The sequence below is a fragment of the Choloepus didactylus genome, chromosome 14 (genome assembly GCF_015220235.1).
Source record: "Choloepus didactylus isolate mChoDid1 chromosome 14, mChoDid1.pri, whole genome shotgun sequence".
NCBI classification, from domain to species: domain Eukaryota; kingdom Metazoa; phylum Chordata; class Mammalia; order Pilosa; family Megalonychidae; genus Choloepus; species Choloepus didactylus.
Window position 1 is genome coordinate 75,282,242 of NC_051320.1, and position 20,236 is coordinate 75,302,477.

General features: G+C 38.0%; 1 protein-coding gene and 1 non-coding gene across 5 annotated transcripts in view; one reads left to right on the forward strand and one right to left on the reverse strand.

Annotated features, from left to right (window-relative positions):
• The window catches only part of COLEC10 (collectin subfamily member 10), a 31,347-nt gene extending 12,321 nt beyond the window's left edge, over positions 1-19,026 (forward strand). Inside the window, exons 2-7 of one of the 4 annotated variants that reach the window (XR_005211724.1) lie at positions 3,113-3,184; positions 4,553-4,624; positions 13,522-13,575; positions 15,006-15,101; positions 16,943-17,483; positions 18,178-19,026. Coding sequence is in view for 3 of the 4 variants with exons in the window: in XM_037803552.1 (XP_037659480.1) it covers positions 3,113-3,184; positions 4,553-4,624; positions 13,522-13,575; positions 15,006-15,101; positions 16,943-17,330; positions 18,178-18,220 (725 nt within the window). In the remaining variant the exon portion in view is untranslated. Of the gene's footprint in view, positions 1-3,112; positions 3,185-4,552; positions 4,625-13,521; positions 13,576-15,005; positions 15,102-16,942 lie in introns of all 4 variants that reach the window. The other 3 variants (XM_037803552.1, XM_037803555.1, XM_037803554.1) reach the window with 3 other exon arrangements.
• Positions 19,027-19,050: 24 nt separating this feature from the next.
• Positions 19,051-19,157, reverse strand: LOC119509712. Its single transcript, XR_005211772.1, has one exon. It is a non-coding gene; the product is annotated as a U6 spliceosomal RNA (small nuclear RNA).
• Positions 19,158-20,236: the final 1,079 nt, after the last annotated feature.

The window sequence follows — 20,236 nt, forward strand, 5'->3', positions numbered from 1 at the left end:
TATAGCTTTTCATTTAATTTTCAAGTATAAGTGGCTATTTTTAAATGCTGGAAAGGAAGTCTAAACTGCCCTACTAATCCAATGAAAGGTTGCCAAGAAGATAAAAGCAGACAACTTGTGAGCCATGTATGGGATTCTTTCCAAAGCTTTCTTTTATACTCCTCTTCTGTTCTCATTAAAGAAAGTCCCAAAGAGCAAATGAACCAAGGACCAGAGCTGAAGATAAGGGTGCAGGTTGTTTACTTCATCTCTGCCAGCATCCTGCTCAGCACCAGGCTGGAATGCAGGCACACAAGTCAGAAGGATGATAATCCTATTTTCATCCTCCCAAGTCTCTGTCAGGAGCCACCAGGAAGTGGCAGATGGCTGAGTCAGTTACCTGACTCTCTCCAGAGAAGAGGAAGAAGGGAGGGGATATAATAATAGCACTGATAATTCACATTTGTGTGGCTTTATGATTTACAAAGTGCTTCACAGGCATGCTTGCTTTGATTTTGCCTTATGGTGAGCAGACATGCATTTTTAAATCCCATTGTACAGCGTAGCAATCCAAGACCCAGAAATGTTAAAACAGGAATTTGTTCCAAATCACCAGCTAGTTCAGAACACAGGATGTGAAGACAAATGCCCAGGTTCAAATCCATAAGTGGTTTTACCACTTATGAGCTGTGTGACCCTGAGCAAGTTACTGAACCTCTCTTTGCCCCCATTTTCTCATCTGTAAAATGGAGCTAAGAGTAGTACCCATCTCAAAGGTTGTTGAGGGGATCAAATGATAGAATATATTCAAGTGCTAAGAACAGTTCTGACACATGGTACTCAATAAATACTACTATTACAAATGTAAAATATTTTTTGCTTCAAAAAAGTGCAGTTCAACTGTATTTATTAAGAACCAGAGACAGGAACTGAGCTAAATTCTGGGGATGCTAGAGTGAAAAAATGATGGTCCCTGCCATTCTGGAGGTAACAGACAAATATAAGGGTGAACATGGATAAACTGGGGCATTAGTAATAAAGTGATATTTTAAACAACAGAGGTAATTAGAGGGAGAATTTAGCCCATCCTAGGAGATTTAGAGACGGCTTCCTGAGGAAAAAGCACTTTTCTAACTTTATCTTTACGATAACTCTGTGTAAAAGGTATTATTTTGTCCATTTTACAAATGAGTGAAACAAGGCTCAGAAATTTTAAAGGTTTTCCCAAATTTCCTAAGCCAGTGAGAAGGAAAGCCAGGCTCAATCACTAAACTATGTCAAAGATACATTAAGTCATTGAGATTATAAGCTGTTGTATTTTTCCCCCTTTCCTTCTGTCTTTCTTTTTTAAAAGTGAAAAAAAAAAAGCTGTAGTTCTTTCTGCATGTCCCATGCCTGCTCTGAAAAATTTGGCAGAGTGCCTAGTTCTTTAAACTCCACAATCTGTTAAGCGTCACAGAAGGTTAGACTGGACAGGGCAACTGTATACTGTTAGAGATCTGGAGTGGAAGAGACATACATGGCTTTTAATCCTATTTCTATAACTCACAAGCTCTGTAACAATACACAAGCAACTTACCCTCTTTAAATCTTACTTTTTCCTTTCCTAAAATGGAGCAAAAGCAATTTCCACCTCCTAGATTTGCTGTGGTGATTCCATGTCAAGTCCTTAGCATGGTGCTTGCCACACATTAGAAGTGCTCAATAAACACTAATTATTGACTTTAGCTACAAGAACCAAGACATGTTCCCTAGTCCACCCATTTCACCCTTCTGCCCTGACCACACAAATCATCCATGCATTCTTTTTTGAAAGCCTGCCAGAAGGCGCTTCTATAGTTTCACTTGTGAGCCATTCCGATGCTTGACATACCTCGCAGCCTGGAAACCCAAAACTTCAATGCATTACTCATGCTTTCATTTAAAATTTTAACATTAAATTTTCAGAAGAAAAGAAAACAAAGAAAGAAAATGACTGGGCCTTGCTTTTTCTGGTAAATCGATACACACCTCAACTTTCTCTTTCTCAAACTGTGTAATCCCAGCAGCTTCTTTGTTCTCCTTAGAAATTTTTGTCATTACTTTATTCTTGTGGTGATGAACAGGACTCCTTCATTTCCTGAGATTGCAATGATGATAATGTCAGTATCTGGTCATAATATTGTGTGTGCTGTGCTTTATATTTTCAAAGCACAGCCACATGCTCACCTTGTTGATCCTAAAATAACTGGGAGAGGCAGGGAGGGCAGGTTTTATTGCCACTTGGAGGATGAGGAAAGCGAAGCTGAAGCAAGGAATAGCAACAGGACCATCCAAGCATTGATAAGTTTCCAGATATTTTATGCAAATTTATTTTTGCATATTATTTAATCTTCTTTAGAGTCCCCTGCATCAAGTATTACTCTATTTTACCGGAAAGGAAAATGACACTCAGAAGAGGAAGAAATGTATGCAAGTTTCTCCAGATAGTGAGTGGTGGAGCTGAGAATTAAATCCACATTTGTCTTACTCCAGAGCTAATAAGCTCAATCACTGAACTTGATCAACCCGTCAGTGGCTACCATGACATTAATATCCAGGACATGTGACTCACAGCCCAGGGCATCTCCCATTAAACCATTCATTCAGTCTTCTTTGCTAGCCCCACCTATGACTAAGACAGTTGCTGTGCACACAGAAGTGCTTTACAGCTGTTCCCCAGTCTTAGTCTCCTGTTAATGACTGCCTGATACACACCTAAAATTTTAGGGTTCCCAAACATGCATCCAGGGAGGAATAAATGCATGTGTGTAAATGTTATGTATGCAATGTGTGCCCCATGCTCCCATAACTTGCCACATTCTCCAGCAAGAATAAAGACATGTCTGGCTAAACAAACTTCGTAGCAATTCACCATCAATATATTTCTTTAAACATAGAGTTAGATGAGAAGAAAAGCGAAAGAGAAAAGATATTGGACATGTCTTCTTTTTTATCTGCGTCCAGTCCACATATGATACATACTCATATCATGTTTGGAAGGCAAACACGGAGCTAGAGGATGAATTCCAACCATGTTTACCTCACCCTGGGGAGTACGTGCTTATGTTACTATGTGAGCTACTTCACTCTCACTCATTTTCTGTTTCAAAAGGAGATGATGGTGAAAAAGGTGATCTAGGAGAAGAGGGAAAGCATGGCAAGGTGGGACGTGCGGGGCCAAAAGGTAGGTAAAATGATATGAAATTTACAGTCTGACATTAGAATGGCTCGTCTCTCTCTTTTGACCCTTGCACAGGAAATTAGCAACTTTCATAAAGCCCTTTGCCCACAGATGCATGAAATGTATTACAGACATGAATTAACTTGCCCCGGGAGCTCCTAGGAGATCTCCTGTCAACAAGACTCATACGCATTTCTCAAGCTGCAGCCTTAATGCCGCTGGGGTGGGACACTGGGAGCCCCAAGGAATAGCAGTATCTGAGAATAATATCTAAGGAACTATGAGTTTTAGAAACGCAGCTGTGTTTATAACTGTATCTCCCCTCAAAAAGCCACTGCTAGGCAACACTTTTTGGCTGGCTAAGAGCTACAGAGGAAGATAAAAAGGAACAGAAATAGATCCTTGATCCAGTGATTTCCTCACCTTTCCCCAAGGTTTCTGTATTTAACTCCCTTCTCCTTATACAGAGGAATCGCATGGCGGGCAAATGGTGGGGCCTGGGAGAACTGGTGGCAAAGGAGACGAGAACAAACAATACTCTTAGGCAGTGTAACTCTCAGAGTCAAGAGTAAACCTCACCAAAACGTAACTCCTGGACTGTGATGTGTCAGCCTGCATCTTCCAATCACTTGAACTTTCCTTGCCAACTACTGGTGGTTGCCCTGGACCATTATTTTCCAATTGTGAGCAATTTACAAGGAAGAAAAGACTCACAGAAACTTGAGATCTCAATTTGAGAATATAATATATATTCACATGTATATAAACATCACAAAACTATTCTCACAAAAATATAGCTTTATAACTGACAAATTTTGTTGGATCATCATAGGGGGAAAAAGCAAAATCAATAACAATTTCGGAGGAACTCAGTGATCTCCAATCATATTTCTTTTGGAGAAAACTGGGCGGACAATCTTTGATGTTCCTTTAATCACTAGATTTTATAATTGCACACTGCCTCCCCTGTTTTGAAGTGGCTAACATTGTGAAATAGAGGAGAAATAGAATCCCAAAGTGAAGCCAAAAGGGACCTGAGAAAAATGGATCCAGATAGAATAGAAGAATCCTTTCCCCCAGCTCCTCATCTGATCTTTAGATTAAATATCCTCTGCTGAAGTCATTCTAGGAATACTGCATCAGTAAGCATTTTAATATCATCATGCCCATGGTTGTCATACTTGCCCACATTTTAATAGAACATTATAACTCCATGAAAATAAATAACATAGCATGGGATATATGTTATATATCAAAGGAAGAAGAATACACTTTTTGGTATTTCCTTCAAGTGATTATCTTATATTAGCCACAGCTTTAAAAGAAAGGAATAAACCTTAGGGTAAAAAGATGGCATGCTTTGCTTTTCAGGAATTAAAGGAGACCTGGGTGATATAGGAGACCAGGGCAATATTGGCAAGACTGGACCGATTGGCAAGAAGGGTAAGCTGCATTTTACCATTCTGCAAGAGCAATTTAAAGCAAATTGAGCATAATCTTAACATATTTCTAAAGGTTTTGGAATCACAAAAACAATCTTTTTTCTTTCTTTTAAAGTGTGACTTCTCTTTCTTTGTTTCTTAGCTGTTTCTTCCATGCCTAAGCAATGTGTTTCATGGGTCAAAAAAAATAAAGGCCTTGAGCAAACTTAAACAGGAATTCAGGGATAGACTCAAGCATAACATTCTGTTAGTCTCTAAACTGACCACTCTCCTGGGATCCATGGGTTACCTTCTAATCTTGGATACCATTAAAATGGGAATCACAAACCATGAAACATGTTCAGTAGTTGGAAATGATTATTCATAAAGCACAAGATAGGTAGAGGATAGTATAATTTTCTTTCTTAATTTAAGTGAAGTAACTAATAATTCTGTATATTGGTCTATTAACAAGATAAGGAACTTTAAGTGCAAGTGTGCATTTCCTTTTGTTTTCAGTCATGTACTGGCACTGTACATAGTTACAACCTCAATATTAGAAAATATAGGTAACCTCCTTTCCATTATCTAAATATTCCTTTCCTACCCACAATGGTAGCAGATTCTAATTGCTTCTGATATTCAGAAGCATGGCATACAGTCATGGTCCCACTCAGTTTGGAGACACAAAGCTGAACAAATTATTGCAAAGAAGTCACAGAATATTCAGGAAGATAGAAATTCCTCAAAAAGAATTATAGTATTGAATAGCTTGACTACTGTAGGAATCATATGAGAAATAAATAAGAATATCAAGTGCTATAAAGGTCAGAGGAGGAGAGGATGCTTCTGGCTGGGAAGGCAAGATTGATTTGAGGAAGAACAGACATCTTGAAGAATAGTAAGAACTTTTTGGAAATGGGAAAAGGCATTTTAGAAGGAGATGCAAGAGTTATTTGTGCAATAATACAGATGGGGGATGCTCAGTGCCGGGAGCACAATAATTTTTGCAGCCACAGATGTACCCTAGAGCCTTTCATATATGCTTACGTTGCTTCCTGTAGGCAGGTTGATAGCCTGATGTCTGAGCTGGGGCAGGGCCTTTCTCTTCTCATCCTGTGTTTCAGTTCTCCCTTACTCCCCACTTTTTAAAAAAACTCATTCCTTTGAGAAATTCCCTTCAGTGTGCATTTGAGGGCAAGGATGGAGAGCACTGCCGCAGAGGAAAGAAATTGTTAAGATGGTTTTTGATCTTGTGGCTTATATTATATACTCACCTGTGGCTAACATCCTCATAGTTCATTGGTCCTGCCCCAGTATACATCTGTGGTGGTTTTACCATGAAGCTAATGAAGTTTCCACCTCAGAGTACCTCCCTTGTTTTGGTCTTTTCCAAACAATGGACATATGACTTTGTAAAATTTCAGAAAGTAACGCATTTTAAGCTCAATTGGTTAAGATAGTGTTTCTCAACCTTTTTTTTTAATCACCCCCCACCCAAGAGGCCATTTTAGAGATTTTTTCCTAATGACTCCCCCATGAAATTGTAATTTCATTTCAATTGGTGGACTATACACACACATGCATACACACACGCACACACACACACACACACACACACACACACGGTATGTATTAAAGAAGCAAGATTTTTGTCACTCCTTGTTCTGATTTGCCAATGCTGCCATTATGCAAAATACCAGAAATGGATAGGCTTTTATAAAGGAGGTTTATTTGCTTACAAAGTTATAGACTGAAGGCCATGCAAATGTCCAAATTAAGGCATCAATAGCAGGGCACTTTCACTGAAGAACCCTGATGGCATCCGGAAAACCTGTTAGCTGGGAAAGCACATGGCTGGCGTCTGCTTGCTCCCAGGTTGTGTTTCAAAATGGCGTTCTCCAAAATGTCAGCATCAGCTTTCAATGGCCATCTTCAAAATGTCCCTCTCAGCTGCTTTCCAAAATGTCACTCTTAGCTGCTCTGATTTCCTTTTGTTTGTGAGCTTTTTTATAGGGCTCCAGCAATTAAATCAAGACCCACCCTGAATGGGTGGGGTAACAGCTCCATGGAAATTATCTAATCAGAGGTCTTGCCCAGAGTTGATTAAGTCACATCTCCATGGAAACCCTCAATCAATAGGTTCCAATCTAATCAACATTAATACGTGTGACCACACAAGATTGCATCAAAGAATGTAGTGTTTTGGGGGACATAATATATCCAAACCAGCACACTCCCCAACAGCTGAGTCTCATCCCCTTGAGGGTAATATTGCACCCATTGAGAAAGTGTGCTTTATGATCACTGTTTCTTCGCATTCCAACTTTCCCTCCATCACATTTGTTCTTTTATCAAGAGCTTTTGTAGTGGGCACAGGTATTTTGGGGAGCTAGAGGAAGAAGAAGTTGAGTGGGGAACACATTTAGTTTGGATTTAATGGGAAGGTTGCTCAAACTGAATTAGAATTCAAGGCATGCCAAGGAGGAGAGGTCTAGGAGAACACCCCAGATTTTCAGTTAGAATCTCAGAAATTTTGAAAGGCATTTGATTAAATGTACACCCATTCATGTTGAAAAACTTCTTAATTAATGAGAAGTAGAAGGAAACATCCTTAATCTGAAAAGAAATATCAATAACAAAAAGATGTAAAAATCATACTTAATGATGAAATAGTAAATGCTTCTCTCCTGAGTTTGGGAATGAGACAAGCTCAGCCCTCTATCCTTATTTCCAGTTAACGTTGTACAAGCAGTTCCAACCAAAACAAAAATGCAAGAGAATGAGATAAAAATTATAATAACTGGAAATGAAAAAAATGAGTCATTATTTGCAGATGACATGATTGTACACCTGGAATATCCAAAATGATATATAAACTATTAGTAAAGATATGTTTTTTAGAAATGTTTTTAGATTCCAAACTTGATTTATGCAAAGTTGACACTGCATTACAAAGGGAAATGATGACCCTATCCATAAGTGAGGCTGGTTCAACTGGATATTCATGTTAAGTTAAAAATCTTGACCCTGACCCCACTTAACACTCTACCCCAAATTAATCAATTGTGTTTCTATATTTGGTAGTAAACCAAATTTGGTAGATCTAAATTTGAAAAGTAAAAACAGTAGCACTTCTAGAAGATAATACAGAAGTCTATCTTTTTGATCCTGGAGTAGACAACAATTTCTTAAACACGATACAAAAAACATTAACCATGAAGTAAAAGCTAACAAAAATGGAATATATAAAAGAGAATGAAAAAAGAAACCATAGAATTGGAGAAAAAGTTTGCTGTACATATATCCTATAAATGACTTATATCTAAAATATATAAAGAGATCCAGCAAATCAGGAAGAAAAATGATAGATAATCCAAAAGAAAAAAATAGGCCAGAGATACGAATAGGTGTCTCGCAAAAAAAGATATTCAGATAACGAATACATGCAGGAGAACCAGTCTCATCAGGGTAATGCAAACTTGAAGTAAAATGTGATATTACTACATTCTCACCAAAATGGCTACAGTCAAACCAACTGACAATAACTGGGGTTGGCACAGATATAGAGCACACTGCTCCCATACAGCCATGGCAATGAAGATACCATTTCTGAATGCAACAAAATGGATGAATATCATGGACATAATATTGGGCAAAAGAATCGATACAGGGAAAAAAAGTTGCAGGCCAAATGATCCCATTTACAGAAAGTTCAAAATTATTTTAAAAACTAATTCATGGTGTTAGAAATCAGGATTATAAATTTTAGGAGGGACGAATGTAATGATTGGGAGCTGGCACAAGAGTTGCTTCTTGGGACTTAATCTTGGTGGTGGTGAACAGGCATTTCACTTGTGAAAAGACATCAAGCTGAACCCTTTCGGTTGGCATACTTTTCTTTACTTGTATTTTACGTCAGTAAATTTAAGTTTATTTAAATGGATTTATTTGTATTTTACGTCAATAAATTTAAATTTATTTATTAAATAATTTTTCTAACCATGCTAAAGGAAAGACTGGGTTATCTCGCTATATTATCTCTCTATCCTGTCTTTAAAATGATATAAATTTGTGCTCCAACAGGGAAGCAATGAATGCTGCCAAACATATGCAACCTAATGAATGAAAAAGAATTATATAGGTGTCACAATGCATTCATTAATCAAAATGTTATGTTTTTAATGAGTTTCTGATGTAGTATTTGTCTACTTTTAATATTTAGTGATTTGTTTTTTCTCCTAAAAATATTCATTTTTAAAACCATTTTTCTATCTGTAATTTTGTATTATTTTACTGAAAGAGGCAACTCAAATTGTATGAACTTCAGATAAAATGTCATCGTGGATCTACCCTGACTGTATCAGCTAAAGGGCTGTAAAGGTATAGCCGGATTGTGGGATGTTAGGATACAGCCGTGGTGGTGAGGTTAAGATGCTGGGTATTGCCCTGGATTTGGGCAGGAGTAGTGGCAGGGGGAAGGAGTAAGAAGGATGTTAGTTACTGCCATGAACAAATCCAGAATTCAAGAACTCCATTTTTCAAGGAGTCCTTCTAGATGATCCACTTTCCTAGGTTTAGGTATGCCAAGTATAGGTGAGATGCCAACTAAAAGAGTTAGGGTTAATTATCATGAGCCAAATCCAAATCCTTTCATAAAATGAGAGTGATTTACTGGGAGAATTGTAGATGACAGAGCACAGAAGTGTCAGTTTTTAGTATTATTGCCTGAGCATAAAAGCAGATGAACTTCTAGAAATGTTGTAAAAGTAACAGTCGAGAACTAGTAGAGTTAACTAACTTAATCTCCTTCAGGCTGATTCCTTTTTCAAGGCTCCAGCAAACCTCTATCACTGCAGGCTCTGTCATGATTGATTAGTTGGTCTGCTTCCCCCATGAACTTCTGGAGGGGACAAATGAATGAAAAATTTACTGGGTCTGTCTACTTAAACAAATATAAGCTCTATGTGGAGACCCTACCTTTTAAATCATTGTATCCCAAATACCTATTATATAGTAGAAACTATCTAAATATTTGTTGAATAGGGGACAAATGAAAGAATGAATGAATGAATGATTACACATATTTCCTACACCGTGGCTTTCTTTTACTCTTTAATCCTAAAGTACCACTTTACCTTAATATTACTTTCCAGCATTGGCAACTAAGATTTCTTTTTCCTCCAGAGATGTGCCATCAAAATTTATGAGCATGTCCTGGAATTTTTTTTAAAATGGAGGCACAGTGTTCTGGCTCACCTGGATTAATTTCATTTTTAATCTGTATTTTGAAATTTATTGTCTTCATTTTGTCGATGGCCCTCCTAAATTTTTCAATGACTCAGATTAATCTCAACTTTCTGAGCTGACCTTAATGTTGTCACTTGCAAGGAGAAGGTAGCATTCTGGATGTCAATATATCATTTTAGGAATAAGAAAGAATGATGTAGTATAGGTAAATTCAATCTCATAGCAAAATAAATGTTTTTACTTAAGGTCAATAATCCTTTTACACTGAAAGCATTATAATTTTTTGTTTGTTTGAATGCAGTCCCTAATTCTTCAACCTTAAGACAATTATTACAGACATGTTCCCACTCATGTGCCAAAATAAGTTTTTATGAGTGGCTTTAAATCGGAATTGATTTTCAGGAAATAGGTATTCTATGCTCAAATCTTCCATGAACTGGATAAGTACTCTGCATGAATTCCCTTACCTTGACTCTGATTTAGGGAGCAGAAGTGAACACTGGCTGAGCCTCCTCTGTGCTAATCCTGTAATAAGATAAGATTATTTAATTTATCCTCCTTAATGATCTTATGATTTTAGATACTATTATTTCCTCTTTACAAATGAAAAAAAACAGAGGCTTAACAGAATTAAATAATAAACTATCCAAATTTTGCTCGGCAGTGGCAGAACCAAGATTCAAACCCTAGTTTTTCATGCCTCCATGATTTTTTACTCCACTACTCTGCTTTGGCTTTCCCATATAACCAAAAAGGAAAGGAATTCATCCCCAAATACTGGAAAGCAGTTGAAGAAAAATAGCCCTATATCAATTCAAGAAGCTTTTTGTACATTTTTAAGGTCTAGACCAAAGACCGTCTATTCAATGATTTCTACTTGGATCCTCAGCCATCTTTTCCTTCTCTGAATGCCGATCAGTTTTTTGTTAATACGTGATAGTGTACCATCTCCTTGGTGTTTTATGTGTTTTGTTTTCCTTAAAATTCTATCATTTCTCCAAAGCAAACACTCTGTTTATGTCTGTCGAGCTTAGCCCAGAAGGAGAATCAATTTTCAGCCCATGTTGAACTGAAAGGGATTTACACATTAAAAAAAAAACTATTTTTCTATTAAAAATATTAGATCCATACACAAATGATCTTTTAATTATTTTTAGTGTTGCTAAGTACTTTTTAGACTTTTGGTAACATTTTCCAAATACTTTGCTGTGGTGGTTTGAAGCTATATGTACCCCCAGAAAAGCAAGTTCTTAAACTTAATCCATTCCTGTGGGGTGAACCCATTACAAGTAAGACTTTTTGATAAGGTTACTTCAGTTAAGGTGTGGCCCACCTCAATCAGGATGGGTCTAAATTCCTATTACTGGAGTCCTTTATAAGTGGATTGAAATTGAGACAGAAGAGAGAGAAAGCCACCAAGGGAGCAACCAGAAGCTAAAATCAACAGAACCTGTTGGAGAAGGGAGAGGCCAGAAGAGACCATCATGCATTTTGTCATGTGACAAGCCAAGGACTGAGGATCACCAGCAGCCAGTCCCAGAATGCCACAGTCTCCAGGGAGAAAGCATCACCATGATGATGCCTTGATTTGGACTTTTTCCTAACCTCAAAACCATGAGCCATTAAATTCCTATTGTTTAAGCCATCCCACTGCATGGTATTTGCTTGAAAGCAAAGGAAACGAAAATATTTGCTTTCTTTTTAATTAAATCATTGGTTAACTCATCCGGCAAGCACCCTGACTTGAGTGAGAAAGGATTGGATTTGAATACCAACACTGCCATTTAATTGACAGATATCTCTATGCAAATTTCTTTGCCTCTCTGATCTTCATTTTCTTCAGTTAGCACATAACTGACACTCAGCATATATATATTCCCTTTCTACCTTTAATATATTCACAAAACTTGTTCTATATTTTCTGATTTACATATAAGGGACATGAGGAAATTGAAGGATACAACTAAGGTGTGAGCAGATCAATCTCCCTTAGCTGGGTGCTCCACATATTTCCATGCCTTCTTCCCAACCATACCCTCTGCCTGCCTGTCTTCCCCTACCTTTTCTCATCCACATCTGCTGAACTTTTTCATGGCCAAGTCAAACGCAATCTCCTCAGGAAAGCCTTCCTTAATCCCGCCCATCTGAAATATTGTCACTTTTAGCTCCCTCCCAGAGAATGCTATCTCTGTTCAATGTTTCTCTTACATTATTTATTACATTCTTTTGTCACAGATTTCACCATTATCTCATTCCATCCAAGTACAAGTTCTAGGGCTTCCCCTGCACACTTAAACTGCATCTGGATTTCAAGGACCCCCTCCTTCAGTTTGGGGAGATCATGAATGCCTGGTGTTTCTGTAAAAAAAAAAAAAACCAACATGCATTAGTTTAGAAAGATTTAGCAAATCCAATCTGGCCCAGGCAGGTTTATTCTGGATGAACAACGGTCAATATGTAGGGGGCTCTTCTGAGCAGACCTCGATGAAAAGAAGAGCTAATGGGCCTTTTCCAGACAGGAACAAAGGGAAATAAAGGCTTTAGATTGGCTCCTACTTTTCCCTGTTGCTGGGGAAGGGAGGAGCCAGGCGGAACCTCAAAGGACTCCATTCCCCTTTTCATTGTCCCCTGGGGTCTTATCCTCGACTCCTTGACTGCACCAACCTCCTCCAAGGGTAAGTACCATGCTCCTTTCTAGCTTGAGTGACCTTCGTACTGTATTCATCCTTCATGAGGTTTTGTCTTTTCTTTTTTCATATCACCATTGAAGCATAAACTCTATTTTACTTCTATCTCTTCCCTCTTGATTCTCAAGAACTGCAGTCACACATTTCCTCTTGTAAATCAAAAGCTTTGGCTTTCAATTATTAGTTGATGTAGGTTTCAAGAGCTTATTTTGAAGTCAAAAAATTCAACACTTTTTTTTTTCTCTCTGCTTTAACAATCCTAAGTCTTCTAGAATTATTTTGTGGATGCCTCTGACCCAGTAAGAAAATGGTCACATACAAGAAAGAATAGAAGGAAAATTATAAAGGTTGATATTCCAGTATAATATACTTGACATTATTTTATACTAAAGATATTTACATACATCACCTCTCATCTAAAAATTCTAAACTCCTTCAATTAGGAAGCTTAATCTTATCGCTCTTTTAATTCTCCCAAAATACCTAGCTCTTTGTCTTGCATAAAGTAAACAAAAAGTAAATGTTTATTGAATAAAATTGAAAAATCACGAAACATGGTTTTGATACTCCCACGACAAAGCCATATGGAATAACTTGAGGTGTAACAAATACACAGATACTATAATGTGCTAATCATTTGATTCAGATTTACAAAACAATGTTACTTTTAAAATTAAAAACCTGCTGAGAATTGAATTAGCCTTATTCAGAAGACCCCATGAAAACATGTAAGTAGGAGAAGTTACATTCTTCTGTAACACGGCATTCAATCTGAATGAATTATTACTCCTTTGGATAGCTATGCCTATGCAGCCAACTCAAAATCAAATTATTTATGTAAAACCAAGGGACATTAGTTGGAGAAATTTCAAATGAAATTTAAAAACTTTTTCCTCTGATTTTAGTTCGTAAGATATTTTCTGTCTGAAATAATTCACCATTTTATTTCATTGTTCTTTATGTTGCTATTACTTTTATTCAGGTGACAAAGGGGAAAAGGGTTTGCCTGGAGCACCTGGAGGAAAAGGCAAAGCAGGTATGAGCTGCTCATTTTTCTCTTTGATTTCTAGCATCATTCCAAATGTATTCATCTTAAAATTTTTTAAAAAATGCTATATGTATTTTTTTTATGAAAAACAGAGAGTCCTCTCTGTGTGCTAAACCTTATTTTTCTGCCGTAGTTTACTAACCCAAAGGAAAGAAGGGAACTTTCCTCTTTTACCACTGGTGACTTTCCAAGCCCTGGGCAACGGGATGATGACACATTCCATTACCCTTATGCTCACCGCGAAGAAGCAAATCCAACCGCATCGGGGAGTAGCCCTCACCTCACTCTTCTGGGTGGAGAGGGCCCAGAAGCTGGGCGGCATCACCATGTTCCACATTCCCCAAGCCCCTCAACCACACACTGGCCGGCGGTTCTATTGCACCAGCAGCAAACTGGCCCCCAGGGTTACCTAACACACTTTTAATGACCAGGGAGATTTTCCCTGAGTACTGAAAGAGAATTTTATTTCCTGTGGCACAGCAGGGAAAGGTCGATTTTTCTTAGGTAGTTTCAATTGTTTCTCTCCACAGCAGTGTAACGAAGAATAAGTCTAAGGACTGTCTTAAGTTCCTTATAATTAACCAGGGATATGTGTAAATAAAGCCACAGAATATATATATATTGGGTATTAAAATTCTTTTCATTTTTCACACTACCTACCAAAGAAAAAAGCAAATAGAAATGTTTGCATAAAGCAGCCATTAAACAGAAAAACATTGTCATTTGAATTTCACATCATTTTCCTTACAATTTCTTCTCAATCACAGCAACACCAGTAGGTAGTTCAAAAGGTAGACAAGCAAAGGGGATTAAAAGAAATTAAAATCCTACCAATCCGCACACTGGACAACTGGCTCTTGAAATTGTAAGCTGGATCTACTTATAGAATTTAAACTTATTCCTTGACCCATGTAAGCTATATTTCAAATGGATAATCACAGTTGGCATATGATTTAATCATGAGTGGTTTCTCCTGGCTTGGGAGAATTGTGTGAGCCAGTGAACAATGTAGTAACAGAAGAGAAGACTGTCTAGAAATATGTTTTAAGGAAACTTATTCTGAGCTTGGACAGGCAAGTTCTGTGTTCAACAGAAGTTGAAAAAGGCAAGTTTTGTTCAATAAAAGTGCCAAATAGTCCACAACATCGGTGCAGTGGCTTGTTCTATTTATTCTTCTTTTTAAAAATTTGGTTTAGAACTATCTTTTAACTCATAAAATATGTGAAAAGATACCTGCTGCATTCCAAAAGAAAAATGTAAATTGGAAACCTTGTTTTAAATAAAATATTAAAATTATAGCCATTCATAGCTATAACCAGTCTAGAAAAAGATAGTAAATATTTGGAAGAGAACAAATGCTTTTTCTGACTGGTCTGCTTGTACTTGAGCATGAATTTACAGTTTTTGTCATTTGAAAGGTACTGTCTGTGATTGTGGAAGATACCGGAAGGTTGTTGGACAATTGGATATTAGTGTTGCTCGACTCAAGACTTCTATGAAGTTCGTCAAGAATGGTGGGCATGTTTTTCTTCTTTTGCTTTGTGCTATATGGCCATCAATTTGATCTCTTTCTACACTACAGTACATTATCTCTAGCAGGAAATACCTTGGGTTGGGCAAAATCTTATTGAGATGGTCTAGCCAATTGAAGGGTTTCTTAAAATCCTCTTAGACCCCAGGTCACTTCAGGGCCACTACAAATATGTCACTGCCTACAGGTAGGGAAAGGTACCTCCAAAAAAGAGATTAGTGGAGAAAAAACAAAGTTTGGTGAGCTATGCCTTATGAAGAAAAGAAGCACCAAGAGTCAAATAGAGCTAACATTTCAGAAGAGACAACTAATAGCAATAACAGCTATTCTCTTGAGCCCTTAGAATAGTAAGTCTTCATAAGTCTTATGAATCACTCATAATAACAAATCTTCAAACTAATTCTTATGAAGGTGATACTAGGATCAAACTGAATCTTAGATTAACAGCCCATCGATAGGGAGCTAAAGGGCAGTGGAACCAGTATTTGAATGCAGGTTGCTCTGAATTCTCTATCCACAGTACAAATCAGTAGGAACTATATGGGTTTCTCTGAGTTTTTCAACTTCCCCCCATTAGTCACTCTTGAATTCTTCGTCTATTTCCCCATAATAGTGGAAAGGGATATGTGTTCTCTTCAGGGGCAGTAAAAGGAGGGAGCTAGTATAGTTACTGTTACAATTGTTTTCATTTTATTGTGTTTTCATTTCTTGCAATGCAACCATATTTATTGTTCATTATTGGAAGCACACAGATGCCATCTTGTGTTCATTCTCATCCTGTAATACAAAAGGCATAGGAAATATTTGATGTTAACTAACCACCCCAATTAAAGCCCAATTCTAGTCCAACCCAAAGATCCCTTCTCTGAAATGACTTGGCCTGTCATGAATTAAATGGAACCCAAATATTTAACCTAGAGCAATAGTTTGTAACATTTTAGTGGCCACAGATTTCTTTGTGAATTTAACAGAATTTTATGAATTCAGGATGATTCCGAATCCCCAATTATGTCCTGAAATACACTTCATAGCTTAGTCCCCCACATGTACCTGAGATGAAGTGTAAAGAATCTCAATCAATGTACTTGTTCACAGCCCAGTAATTGGGCCCTGAATGGACAAACTTTTGTATTATTCCGATAGCAGTTCAACTAACATTTACCTTCCCTTGCAATCTTCCAAGCACTGAGGCTTCAGAGGGGAAGATATGTGGTCATTGTCCTCAAGATGCTCACAGTTTATCAGGATAGACATGCAAGCAAATAATTAGACTAGAATGCAAGGGTGCTATAAAGGCACAAGTGGGAGGTTGATGCAAACATAGGGCAAGGGCACACAAGAGTCCCCACAGCTGTCCAGAAGTGTTGGGCAGGCTTCTTGCAGCAGGTAACACTTCTGCTGAGATCTAAAAGATGAGTAGGAATTTTCCAGGTACAGAAGGAAGAAGATGGCTTTCTAGACCTGAAAGGCATGGAGGTGGGAGGGAGAAGGGCATGTTTGTGGGACTACAAACATGGCTAAAACACAAACTAGGATGGGAAAATAGTATAAGATGAGCTGAGTGGCAGTTCATATAACAAGTCTCAGTCAACATAGCTCTGCTGGACAGTTGTGTGGACAGTTTAGGAGAAAGGGAAGGAAGGAAAATGGTAGAAGTTTATTCTCCAGTGAATAATGAGAAAAGTGGAAAAAGATTAAACCATAATAAGGCCTTGCATATAACTGTTGAACATTGTAAAAATGAATTCAAATCCAGCAATAGTATATACTTATCTTTTCCTTCCTTGAGATATATAATCATAGTCTTCTTTTCCTCCCTGAAAGTCATAGCAGGGATTAGGGAAACTGAAGAGAAATTCTACTACATCGTGCAGGAGGAGAAGAACTACAGGGAATCACTGGCCCACTGCCGGATCCGGGGTGGAATGCTAGCCATGCCCAAAGATGAAGCTGCCAACTCGCTCATCGCTGACTACGTCGCCAAGAGTGGCTTCTTCCGGGTGTTCATCGGGGTGAATGACCTTGAAAGAGAGGGGCAGTATGTGTTCACAGACAACACTCCCCTGCAGAACTACAGCAACTGGAAGGAGGGAGAGCCCAGCGACCCCTATGGTCACGAGGACTGTGTGGAAATGCTGAGCTCAGGCAGTTGGAATGACACGGAGTGCCATCTCACCATGTACTTTGTCTGCGAGTTTGTCAAGAAGAAAAAGTAACTTCCCTCAGGCTATACATTTATTTCCCTGTAACTACCATTGCAGTTATTTTTATCCATTCACTTCTTAATTACACTAAATTCATTGTGACTCATGACAAGTAGGAAATGCTGAACTGAGGTTTGGAATCTCCATCACCATGCTTTCCTGTACCAATTTTGACATTTCTCATAGATAGTATGTTATTGAGTCAATAGCTCACTAGCTTACATGGGCCCTGAGGAAGAGTTTCAATTACTAGCTGTCTGCATCTCAAGTGAAATGTACTCTGTGCATGTGCTCTGCCATCTGTCCCTAGAGCCCTGAATCACTCTTAATTTGGTCCAGTGGCTATAGAGTCCACAGTTGGTTGGTGACCATCGGGCTAACTTGCCCTTGCCCAAAGCCAGGCATACAAAGGTGTCTTTTGTTGGTAATGTCAATATAATACCTATCCTTGAACCCAAGATGCCAAATTCTTTGAATAGTCACTCCCATTGTCATAGCCACACTGGCAAGTTCCCCTTAATTGCACAGGAAAAGATGCTTTAAATCAAAATCTCTTTATGAGGAATTTCTAGCCTAATGAACTGTTTTAGATCATGTGGAACTACAGAGACTCCTTATGTGCTTCTGATCTATAAGCTTCACTAAAAGTTACCAAGCTGTTGCCTGGGCCTCCTTTCTGTAGTCCCACACCTTCAGCTCAGTCCCCTAGATGTTAACACTCTGATTTGAGAAAAATGGAACTCTAGAAAACAAAGAGGTAAAAGGGAGTATTTGTTCCCAAAGACTATTATTTATAGTTGCCCTGCTGAACTGTCCTCTGCTATTAACATGACTCCATTTTTGTCCTTGTCTTAGGCTCACCCATATCAACTTTCCTCTCCTTAGGGGTAGGGAATGAGAAGAAGGTTTGTGAAGCCTTCAGAAAACTCTAGAAGCTGCAAGAGTGCTACCAACATCAAGTCTCCAAGTCCTCTCTCCCTTGCCTCTAATACAGCAATCATGGTGAAGCCCTTAACCGTCCATAAATTTTATGCAGGAAAAAACCCACACCAAAGATGCACTTTCTAGTACTTTGACATCACAGGCATGTGCCAGTTTGGCACATGCCTGGAACTCACATTTACTGAACTGGGGAAATTCTACCTTGAACTGCAGATTGACTCTCAAAGCAGCTCTCACTTGGAATTTAAAAATAAACCATTAAACAAAACTCAAGATTATCCCCTTATAAACTGCTACTCTGGTTATGGTTTGAGACATATGATTAAGTTATTTAAAATGCTTGCAAAATGGTTAATGAAAGAAGAGAAACAGATCAACAACATATGTTCACTCCAGACCATCTGTCCATGATTTCATCTGTGACTAACTGGTTATGAGATAAGAATTAATCAGTTATTTCTGTAGGTTCAGCAAGGGTCACAAACTCAGATCCTATGGAACCAGACAACGGGCGTAAATAAATGAAGTGTAGCAGGAAGAGACTTGAGCACATTGGACACAGCTTGCCCTTCTAAATGAGCCAGCTGCTTCCAAATTGCCCCTCTTCGTTGCCATGGAGGGCCCAGTATTGCTACATGTTCTGATGTTTCAAGAGAAGCCAGAAAGCCGGAACTTAAACTTCATGTGTTTAAATGGTGACATCTAATCTTTTCTTTTATTGAGGTGAAATGCACATAAAATAAACCATTTCAAAGAATACAATTTTGTGGTGTTCAGTACATTCACAATGTTGTGCAACCTCTATCTAGCTCCAGAAGACTCCTTGAGCAGAGACCATGCTAATCTATTCTGTATCATTCCAATTTTAGTATGTGTGCTGCTGAAGCAAGCACCTGTTCAATTTTTAAAACAGATTTTAAGTCATACAAAACAGTCAGCAAGCCCAAATTGTTACCTTTACATTTGTCACCTCTGGGGAAAAGTTCTTTCAACTCTAACCATGTCAAATGTCATTAGGGTCTGATGACATGGAAGTCAAGAGCTTCCTCTAACACTCTATTCAATTCCGTTCAATAACAGCAATATATTAAATATTTCCCATTTGTTAGGCAATTTCCTAGTAGAGCTCTTTTGAAAATGTGACATAGGATATTTTGAAGGCAGGGAAGTTGAATAAAAATTACAGAGCAGGACACTGTATCACAGCCAGTATCCTTGGGTAGAAAGCCAGCAAACATTGCAAGTTCAGCTTGCCTTGAGAACCATTTTCTGATTTGTTCTAAGGCCCCCAAAGTATGAATATTTATTATTTGTACTCTAAGTGCTTTTATTATTTCTACTATGATTATAATAATAACAACAGCTTTCTCTGTGACTCACATTTGCCAGGGACGCTTCCAAGAGAAGACAGAGCTTCAAAGAATAGGATTCATTCTGCAACCTTGCCTAGAAAACATTTCAAAGGCAACACACACTTAATTAGATTGACTTTGATATGCATACCATTTCTCATTTGATCTTGATAAACTTTCTGTGTAGTAGTTAGTGCCATTTTCCAAGTGAGAATACCGAGACCCAAGGAAGCTAAACAATTTACCAAAATTAACTCATTTGTGAGAAAAGCAGGGCTCCAACCTGCTGTTCTAAACAGCCAATCCAGTGTTCTCTCCAGTCTCTATCCATTGCTCTGGTATTGAAAAGAAGTTCATCCATGAAACCCTCGTGCTAGCAAGGGATCAAATAATCTGCCTCAATTACATTTCAAAGTCAAAGACTAGGGTTAATTAACAGGAATGATGGGGACTCAGAAACTTGCTGTACAAATTTGGTATCCACTGGTTTATTTTTTAATTCACATATATCTACATATGTAATCAGAATTGTAGAATTAATACAATAGACTTTTAATACTAATTTGGCAGATATGAAGAAAGCAAATCAGATTTATGAAAATCAAGATTTGCCTCAAATA